Source organism: Rhinolophus hipposideros (genome assembly GCF_964194185.1).
Source record: "Rhinolophus hipposideros genome assembly, chromosome: 9".
In the NCBI taxonomy this organism is placed as follows: domain Eukaryota; kingdom Metazoa; phylum Chordata; class Mammalia; order Chiroptera; family Rhinolophidae; genus Rhinolophus; species Rhinolophus hipposideros.
The window spans coordinates 10289547-10299425 of NC_138055.1; the positions used below are offsets into that span (position 1 = coordinate 10289547).

General features: G+C 49.7%; 1 protein-coding gene across 1 annotated transcript; it reads left to right on the top strand.

Moving 5' to 3' along the window:
- The first annotated feature begins 3600 nt into the window (after nucleotides 1–3600).
- On the top strand, nucleotides 3601–9502 carry LOC308501983 (apolipoprotein L3-like). The gene is made up of 3 exons (XM_081059075.1): nucleotides 3601–3927; nucleotides 6019–6133; nucleotides 7376–9502. Exons 1-3 carry the CDS (start codon nucleotides 3897–3899, stop codon nucleotides 8238–8240), a joined length of 1011 nt encoding a protein of 336 aa, XP_080915201.1. The 5' UTR covers nucleotides 3601–3896; the 3' UTR covers nucleotides 8241–9502.
- The last annotated feature ends 377 nt before the right edge of the window (nucleotides 9503–9879 follow it).

Below are 9879 nucleotides of genomic sequence, written 5' to 3' on the forward strand. Positions count from 1 at the left end.
AGGCCCTGAGGGGAAACCCAGGCCCTGAAAGGGGAGTGACTTGGCCCAGGTGCCATGATGGGAGACACAGGAAGATGGCAGGGCGTTGGTCCCCACCCTCCCTGACCTTCAGTTCAGGACTGGGGGCGGGGGATGGAGAAGCAAAAGGTGGTCTGTGTCCTGATTCGGAAAGAGGGCCCCGAGGTAGGGAGTGAGAAGGGCGCGCCGCAGGACATCTGCTGCATGACCCCAGCCTCCTTGTCTTCCAGTAAACACCAAACTGTAGCCGCGAGTGTGACTGTCGAGTGTGAGCTTACATCTGTGTGTTCACTCAGGCAGCAGCAAACCTGGAGACGTTTGATATAAAACCGCATTTCTCCCCTTAAATAGCGGTGTCGGAAGCTGTTGGCCTCCACTCTGCCCTCCAAGAGCTGTGTGACGCTGAGCAAGTCACTTCCCTAGGAATTATTTGCTCCCAGCTCTTACCCATTTTTAAAATTGGTTTCAGTCTTTTCATGTCGATTTGTAGACTCTTGTGTACTGAGGCTTGTCGGACACCTTCGCCTGCAGGACGAGCCCCATGGGGGTGGTCCTGGCCTCTCCTTGAATTCTGACTTGTTTTATGGCGTCCTTTGCAGTCTTTCATTTTTCAGAGGTCAAATCAATCAACCTTTTCCTTTAAGGCTTCTAGGATTTGTGCCTTGATTAAAATGTTCCGTCAGCTCAACATTTGTGTTACTGTTTGTTCTATTCCGTTTGTCGTATTTTTCTTTCTGGTTTACATTTAGATCCCTTTGGGATTGATCGATTGATTGATTTTGTGGAAGCTGGTTATTTCTCCAACTCCTCCTGCTTCTCCTTCTCGTCCCCCATAATGCAGGACATATTCAATGGGTACCTACAAGAGTGAAAAAGGAAATGATTTATTATGTGCCTTCAAAGGGGCCTCTAGTGCAGTGAGAGTACCTACCTGTGGCAGTTTGTGAACCTGAGTGGGCGGGGGCTGGAGGGGGCACCAGAGCTGCAGCCCTGGGCCCAGCCACCCTGGGGGAGGGGAGGTTTGGAAGGTCCTGCTCAGGGCACAGGCATCATTTGGATTTTAGCCAGAACCCATGTTTTCCCACATTTCTCTTTCTCCTCATATAAAAATATTATGGCTGCGGTAAGAAGACAGGAGGAAATGAATGGAACTCTCAGAAATCCTGTAGAACTGTTGTGGGGACAAGGCTCCAGAAAGCAGTTTCCAGGCTCTCGGCCTCACATAGAAAGGTGCTCACTCAGGTAGTAAATGGCCATCAACTGTGATCAGATGGCCATCAGCTGTGGCTAGTTGGCCGTCAGCTGTAACCAGTGAGCCATATTAGTTATATTAGGCCACTAATATAACTGCCGTGGCTACGCTAGCAAAGAATGGGGGCTAGCAAGAAGATGGTGGCTGGCAAGCGCAGACTGCTGTTAGGCAGATTATGTAGATCCTGCTTCCTGTGTCTCCACCCCAGCCGCCAGCGAGAATATATTGGTTTGACTCCCCTATCTATGGCTCCGTGGGTGTTCCTTTTTGGCCTCACCATGTCCTGCGTTCTTATGTGGGGAGCGGGAGCTGAGACCCTGCCGGACGCCCCGCACGACAACTGTCTAAAGTAAAAACTGAGTCAAGGTTTTATTTGCTTTATGCCACCAAGGGCTTTTCATCAAGAGCGACAGAAGAAACAAAAGGAATGACTCAATGGCGAGTGAAACTGTGTGGAGAGAGGCTGGTTGTTCTCTGTCCCAGTGGTGGCTCCCACACTGTGGGTTGTGGCCAGGCTGTGCCGGGAGGGCACCCCGGGAGCACTGGGACAGGAGGGGGGATTACAGGGGGCAGTGACAGAATAGACAGGGCCCTGTGTTTGCAGGTACAAACGGTACACACCTCAGAGGCGACGGGGAGAATACGACTTACTATTTATAGTCTTAGAGCATCACCCGGGCAGCACAAAGTCCACAGAGGTAGGCCACTCTTATCATTAGCTGTAATTACACCTGTAAGCATCTTTGCTAAAATTTCATCCAGGTCTCCGGAGGGGTACTTGATAAACACTCTTTCTCTTTCTAAGTGTCTAAAGGTCATCAGCATTTGCATTCTTCCTTCATCTCCCAAGGTAGGATAATCACAAGCAGAACTGAGAGAAACTCTCTCTATAAATAGATCTGTTTAAAAACCTAGTGAGAATGGGTAAGATGGGAAAGAAAGATGGGTGCCCTCACGTACTGTGCGTGTAAACGTAAATTGGTACAATTTGTTTGCATAACAGTGCGGCTCTAGGTATGAAAGGATTTTTATATGTTGATACCCTCTGACCCAGTTCTTCTACTTCCAGAAATACCTTAAGGGAGATAATCTCAAAAACAGGCAAAGTTCTATGCCAGGAAAATGTCTTTTGCACCATTACTTACATAGATTTCAAAACAGCCTGAGGTCTGACAGTTGGGGGAGGATAGCAGAGAAGACCTGGCAGCGTCAGGAGGGCTCGGAGCCCTCAGCAGGGCTGCAGGGCTGGTCCAGGGCGGAGGACCCCAGGCACTTAGGGGCTGAAGGCTCTTGCAGGAGCAAGGAGGGCGCAGCTCTGAGACGGTGCGCCACCAGGAGACTTATCAAGACAGAGGTGTGGACAGAGGGTGCGAGACCTCATTTTGGAACGAGGAGAGTCACTTACAGGGAAACATATACGCATAAATAAAGGGAGTGGGGCCAGGTCACCACGCATGTGGGATTTGGATCAGAAGCCTTGGGCTCAGGTCCTGGCTCTAGCGCGACTGTGAAAACTTGGGCGAACCTCATTTTACGTGAAAACCTAGACTTTGCGATGGTTTCCTCCACTTTAAAATGGGAGACACGACCCCACCCGCCACGTGGAATGTGAGAGCCTGTAATGAGGGAACACGGAAGGAGCCCTGCCCTATGTCCTGGTATAGACTAAACTCCTGGTCGTTCGCAGAATATAAAAAGAATTTACGAGATTCTAAAGACTAAGCAAAGATTTATTCAAAATGAGAAAGACACCGAGTTCTATTAGGAAGTGGCAGAAGTTTGGCCAGGGTAGTCTGAGAGGGACAGCTGCGGAGACACAGGGGTAAGATAGATACGGGCAGAAGTTTGCCAGGGCAGAGTCCAATGGGGACAGCTGCCCCCATAGAAGGAACGCTGGGGTTTTACATATTTCCATGCAGGGGGTAGGGTGCTTGTCAGCTTCTCCTGGGAGCTGTCCTGTTGCCATCTATGATGGATGTCAGTTTGCAGGCGGTTGCTGTTGCGATTGGGAGCTGCTCTGTCCCCACCTATGATGAATGTAAGGTGCCTGAGAGGCCAGCCTGCAGGTGCACTGCTAGCGAGGGGATTCAGAGCCAAGGGATGGATGTTTAAGCTCGTTCCTGTTAACTCTTTACTTGGCTCACCAGCATAGACACTCCATCAATATCAGCTCCATCAACGAGTGAACTCAAATGTTCCCAACCTCAAGTAATTTCTGAAACGTTCCCTGCCATCTTCTATTCTGTGTTTGGTTTTATTGCTTCTTTGGTTGTATTACTTCGCAGATGACCGTCTCCTTGTCTGATTCTCTTCCCCTTGTGTCCCAACAGGACAACAGGACTCTGACTTGGCTTGGAGGGTGCTTGAATGAGATGAGGAACGTTCCTTAAATAGCAGCCGGAAGTCCCCAGCAGACAAACACCCAGGGTCAAGTCTATTCTGGCGTTTGCGGCCGTTCCCGAGGGAACCACCTGAGACCTGGCCCTCGCTGCTCTCTGTCGCCACAGCTGGCTCAGCTCCATCCCACAACTTGTTTTCTCGTCCCCAATTGTGAAGCAACACCTCTAGCAGCCAGGCACAGACTGGAGAGCTGAAGGGAAAAGTCTGACACCACACTGCTGACACCATGACCTCAGGAGCCCGCGGGATCTGCCCAGGTACTCAGCTTGCTCTTCTCTGGCTGGTTCCTTCTCGTGACCTAGAACTGGGGGTGGCACCTCCACGCTGAGTTATGCTTCACAGGAATCAAGAACCTGATGAGTGTTCTGGAGCCCCCAAGGGGGGCTAAGGGGAGCCCCCTCACCCCAGAGTCTATGGGGAAGCCTGCTTTCTGGTCCTCTCCTCAGCCATGGCTGAGTTGCTCACTGCCTCCCTCCCCTGCTGCCCATCCAGTGACTCAGAGGTGAGGCCAGGCTGGACCACAGGGAGATGAGGGCAGCAGAGGGGAGACTCTTGACCCCTCTACCTGGAATCTGATAATTCCAGGTGGAGAACCTTCCACCCCCCCAGTATCTTCTGTCCCCTAAGGCTGTGTTAGGGCCCTGCCCTGCCTTCCCATTAGAAATACCTGCTTACCAGGTGTGACTGCCTCAGGCAGGAACTACTTCTATTGATCTCAAATACCCCTGCTGAGGCCCAGCTCTATTATTCTCAGTCCCCCACTGCACCCCACCCCAATCAATAAATACACCGATTTAGTGCTGTGGTTTCCCTCGATCTAATTCCTGGTTTCCTTTCTTCCTTACTGAAGCAGGAAAAGAAAAAACAATGCTGCACCCACTCATATCAACACTAGGACTGCATTGACTTGTCAACAAATGACCCTCCCAGGAGCTCCTGGGAGAGGAACATACTTGTCCCGTTGCAGGACAAGGAAGGGGAGGACAGATCAGAAGTCAGGATCCCGGGCTGGCTCCAGGGGCCTTGATGGGGCCCTGGGGCACTTATCCTGATGATAAGGAAGTTGATCTCTTATTTAATATAGGGCCAGCTTGGGTTCAGAGGTGCCAACGGGGAGCTGTGTCCCCTGAGACCAGCCAGGAGGGCAGAGAGGGGATGGCAGAGTGATCACAGGGTTAGAGCTGAGTGTCCAGCCCCCCACCATCTGAAGACCCCTCCAGCACCATTGTGGAGCGTGTGTGAGTAGCAGGAGGAATCCTCTTTCCACGGCAGTTTTACTCAGTGGTGTGTAGTCTGGAGCATTGGTTATGAATGTAGAAAACCCCATAGGGACGCTATAGGGTAGAATGTACCAATCACAGGAATTTTTAAAACAAGGAGACTTCAAAGTAATGTCAAAGATATGTCTGACCGTGGCTCTGGATTCAGCCTCTGAGCTTTCTGCTTGCTGGCTTGGGGTGGTCACTTATCCTGAGTTTTGCTTTCTTCTTCTGTGAAATAAGAATAGTAGCTCTTTGTGTGTGTATATAGCAGGAAACAGATTTTACATCATGTCCCAGCACACACAGAAATACATACTAGTCCCCAATCTCTTGTCTGCAATTCCATCAACCCCACACCCCTGAAAACCCACATAGTTTTGGTAACTCTTTTGGGCAGTAGTCTTGCTCTGTACTGACCTGTGACTATAATCATTATATTATTCATCCCATTTAATGTGAATATTTATTTGTTTCATGTGCAAACATGAAAGCCTTTGTTTACAGGGTGGTGCCCAGCCCCTCCTGGAAGGTGGTAAGCAATATGCCATACGTGCCCTGTACTAGCTCAACGATTAAAACTTCTGAATTCCTAAACACACCTACATCCAGGAATTAGATAATTCATTCTGGAGGCTGCAATCCCAATTCAAGGTGCTGGCGGATTGGTTTCTGGTGAGGCCTCTCTTCCTGGCTTGCAGATGGCCACCTTCTTGCTCTGTCCTCACATGGTCTTTCCTTTGTGCATGGAGAGAGAGAGAGAGAGAGAGAGAGAGAGGAAGAGAGGAGATCTGGTGTCTCTCCTATGGTAAGGACACCAATCACATTGGATCAGGGTCCTACACTTATGACCTTATTTAGCCTTAATTACCTCCTTAAAGGCCCTGACTTCAATTACCGGCACATTGGGAGGGTCAGAACCTCAACATATGAATTGGGGGGGACACAGTTCAGTCCATCACACCAGATGACTCCATCAAAAGTACCCCAGGTGACAGCTGCTCAGGAAGATTAACGTTTAAACACCTTACACTCAATACCATTTACTGTTTGCCACAATTTCTTCTGAACTTATGTTTTTCTTTCCAGTAGACAGCAAAAGCTTTCCTGATGACATTGAGTTTTTGCTGAAACCATCGAGCACAGAGAAACTGCAGAATGAAGAAGACTGGGAGAGATATGGAGCTGAGGACGGATTCTCCAGGTAACCTCCAGGGGAGTCCCCAGGACTGTCACCCACATGTCTCCCCTTTGCTGGTTTGCTCTGGCAGGGACACCTCTTCCAGGCAGTACCCTGTGGTTGGGGTTGAATATATTCCTTCTCAACAATCCATGAGAAACGTTTCCTCCGTAGCACTGCCTGGCAATGAATGCCCTCGGGTTGAGAAGAGATGATCTGCAAGGGGAAGGTTACGTGACCTTGGGCAAGTTATGTAACTACTTTGTCTTTATTGGTTTAATTTTACTGTGAGGAAAATAAGAAGATGCTTGTAAAGTGCTTAGCATAATGACTGACACATAGTAGGTGCTCCACTAACATTAATTTTAAAAGATTGCTGAGTAAAGATAGGGGCCAAGCGTCTTCTCCGTCAAGATGAGAGCCAGGCAGGATTTCCTTTGGGACAACCCCAAAAGTCCTGACAGAATCAGTTTTGTCCCTGGGGATTGGGGCTAGAGCCATGTTTCTCCCTATCTAAAACGTTGTACAAACCTGCAGGATTCTGCTGGCCCAGAAGGCAGAGTCTTTTTCAACCCACGCTTCAGTGTACAGAGATTTAATGGGGCTCGATCACGTGCTTCCCACATGGCTGACCTGTATCACCAGCCCCTCCTGGAGGTCAAACGAATGCCTTTAGTTTCTAGTTCCTTTGTAGGTCAGGACTGATACCATATAACCCAAGGCCTCCATCTGATACATCATTGTGTCACACTGCCCGGTGACCAAGGCCAGACAAACAATGACACTCCTATTAGTTGGGACATTCTAGGAGCCCAGAGATCACTTCCCAGCAGCTACAGGCAGAGAGCACACCTCTATGTGGGTCAGCTGAAGTCCTCACCAGAATCTAAGATTGTCTGATGAAGGTTTTGCTGCTCCAGCCCCACGTCTCTTTGTTCATCTACGGAGTTTCCACTCTACAAACGCTTTCGTAGTGACGGCCTTGACCTTCCCTCAAGTGAAACGCCATCTTTGTCAGATACTTCCCACGTAAGAGCTTCCTAAGAGGAACTTCCTTATTCATTCCCAGACTGAGTAAGTCCTATGGAGCATCTACAAGGTAGAAAACATGTGTTGAACATTGAAAGAACAAGTCTTTACATTTGTAGAATTGTTTTCTCTTTGATTTCTAGGAAAGCTCTGTGATTTCTGCCAGGTGGACCTGACGGGGCCCATTGGCAGATGAGCAAACTGCCTGTGTTAAGCGCGTGGCCGTCTTTCTTCCAGGGAGGAGGCAGAAGCACGATATGAAGTCTTGACCCAGCGGAAAAGAGGCATGGCCATGGAGGAGGAAGCCATGCTGCGACAAGGCCAGCAGGACAGGGAGAGGTTTCTGCGCGAGTTTCCGCAGGTGAGACGGGAGCTTGAGGAGCGCATAGGAAAGCTCCGCGCACTTGCAGACAAGGTTGAGAAGGTCCACAGGGACTGTACGATCGCCAACGTGGTGGCCAGCTCCACCAGCGCTGTGTCTGGCCTCCTGACCATCCTGGGCCTGGCTCTGGCCCCCGTGACAGCAGGGGCCAGTCTGGTGCTTTCGGCAACTGGGATAGGACTAGGGACCGCAGCTGCTGTGACCAGTGTGTCCACCAGCATCGTGGATTATTCAAACAGCTCATCAGCAAAAGCCGAAGCCAGTCGCCTCATGTCTACTGACAGCGACAAAGAGGAGGTGGTTGTGGAGATTCTAAAACACAGCACACCCAAAATTGTTTCCTTAAGTAATTCTGTTGAAGCAGTGCAGGGCATTGTGAAGAATGTCAAGGCCTTGAAGCTGCTCAAAGCCAAGCCTCTCTTAGCAGCCGAGGCCAAGTCCTTCATGACCGGAGGGGCAATGTCAGTCAAAAGCGCCGAGAAGGTAGAGAAAGCTTTTGGGGGTACTGTTCTGGCAATGACCAAAGGCGCCAAGATCGCGGGGATGGCCACTGCGGGTGTCGGCCTTCTGCTAGATGTGGTCAGCATCGTGCAATCGTCAAAACACTTACATGAAGGGGCAAAGGCAGAGTCATCTGAAGAGCTGAGGCAGCAGGCCCAGGAGCTGGAGACAGCATTGGAGACTCTCTCCACCATCCACAAGATTCTGCAGGAGGCCTGACTCTGTGACACCAGAAAGCGCAAGGAGTGGGGACGTACACGGGACAAAGGTGTGGAGATACCTTGTTAGAGGGGAATAGAAGGCAGGGTAAAGTTTATGTCAGGTGTGTCAAGGAGGAGGAGGGATGTGCAGCTGGCAGTAAGGGAGAGAGGGGACTAGACGGTGAGGGGAATGGGCAGAAATAGTCTCTTTTGGACTAAAGAAGACATTGGGGTCATGAATGTCTTCTTTAGAGACACATGGAGGAATAAGCCTCGAGAAGGCCAGGAATACTAACAATTTGAAAACGGGAGGATGCTAAATAGTTTGAATTGTTGGAATATGGGGGAAGTAAGAGTAGCTCCTCGATAGACCCTTCCCATGGTCTAACGTCCCAGCAAGAATGGAGTCTTTCCCACGTGGTGGCCTTTACCCTACTTTGTGCTATCAACTCACCTTTGTCTTCCAGAAGGGTCCTCTTGGTTAGACAGTGACTTCTTGTTGTTTTCTAATTGTTTTCATTTATAGTAGACATAAAATACATATTAGTTTCAGGTGTACAACATATTGAGTGGACATTTATATACCTTATGAAGTGATCACCCCAATAAGTCTAGTACCCATATGACACCACGCGTAGTTACTGCAATATTCTTGACTATAGGCAATGGCTTCTTTTTCTATTTTTAATTTTTCTATTTTATAATATGACAATATGATAGTAGTTTCATGTGTACAGCATAGTGATTTGACATTTAGGTACCATACAAAGTGGTCACCACGATAAGTCTAGTACCCACAAGACTCCATCCAGAGTTATTACAATACAATTGACTATAGGCAGTGACTTCTTCCTGATGCTGATGATGACGCTGGCAGCCCCTGGTGGTGCCGGTGAGGGCCGGAGGGATGCTGATGATCACGGTGGTGGTTACGACAGCAAAGGGGCTGGAACAGTTGACAAGTTGCAGGAGCTCTTTGGGGCCAGGCTGATCTGAGCCACCAAAGAAGCTTCATGAAACTCCAAATGCTGTGTTGGAGCACTGGTTGATTTGAAAAAGAAAAGAAACGCGAAACCAGATGGCAGCAACAGGTCAAGTAATCTTGTGAGGTGTCAGGGAGGTCTATCAGCGTGGGGCCAAGAGACATAGCCTCTGGGAGCCCGAGTCTTCTTATCAGTTGTTGGGGGGAAGGTGCTGGATGAGATGATACTTGAGATCTCTCTGGCTCTCCCCATCTTGTGTTCTCTAGAGTTGGTTCAATAAACAAGGACTGATACACGGAGCCTTTGTTGTGTTCATGGGGGGCTCACCTGGGCTCTGGATGCCTGACTTCCCTTTCCCATGAGTCTGTCTTCCAGGATCTCAGGGAGCAAGTCTTCCATTGCTCGTCCTGCTCGCTCACTGGCCCCTGCTTTCCCATCCAGTCATGTCCCTCAGATTTTGGTGCCCATCAGGCCCCACTGGGACACCGGCGGGAAGCCTGTGCACATCTGTCTGGGGCTGAGGATCGGCGTGTTCCTCACCCAGAGGCTGGGACCCAGGACTGACAGGCAGCAACCAGGCTGATAAGATCAGAAGGGCTTGTGTGCAGGTGTGAGAGGGTCATCGATAAATAGAGGGAGAGAGCGAGAAAGCCAACACCAAACATCCTCTCTGTG

Coding starts and splice junctions, on each gene's coding strand:
- LOC308501983 (XM_081059075.1), top strand. CDS start 3,897: ATGACCTCAGGAGCCCGCGGGATCTGCCCAG. Junction 3,928..6,018: donor AGCCCGCGGGATCTGCCCAG/GTACTCAGCTTG, acceptor TTTTCTTTCCAG/TAGACAGCAAAAGCTTTCCT. Junction 6,134..7,375: donor GCTGAGGACGGATTCTCCAG/GTAACCTCCAGG, acceptor TCTTTCTTCCAG/GGAGGAGGCAGAAGCACGAT.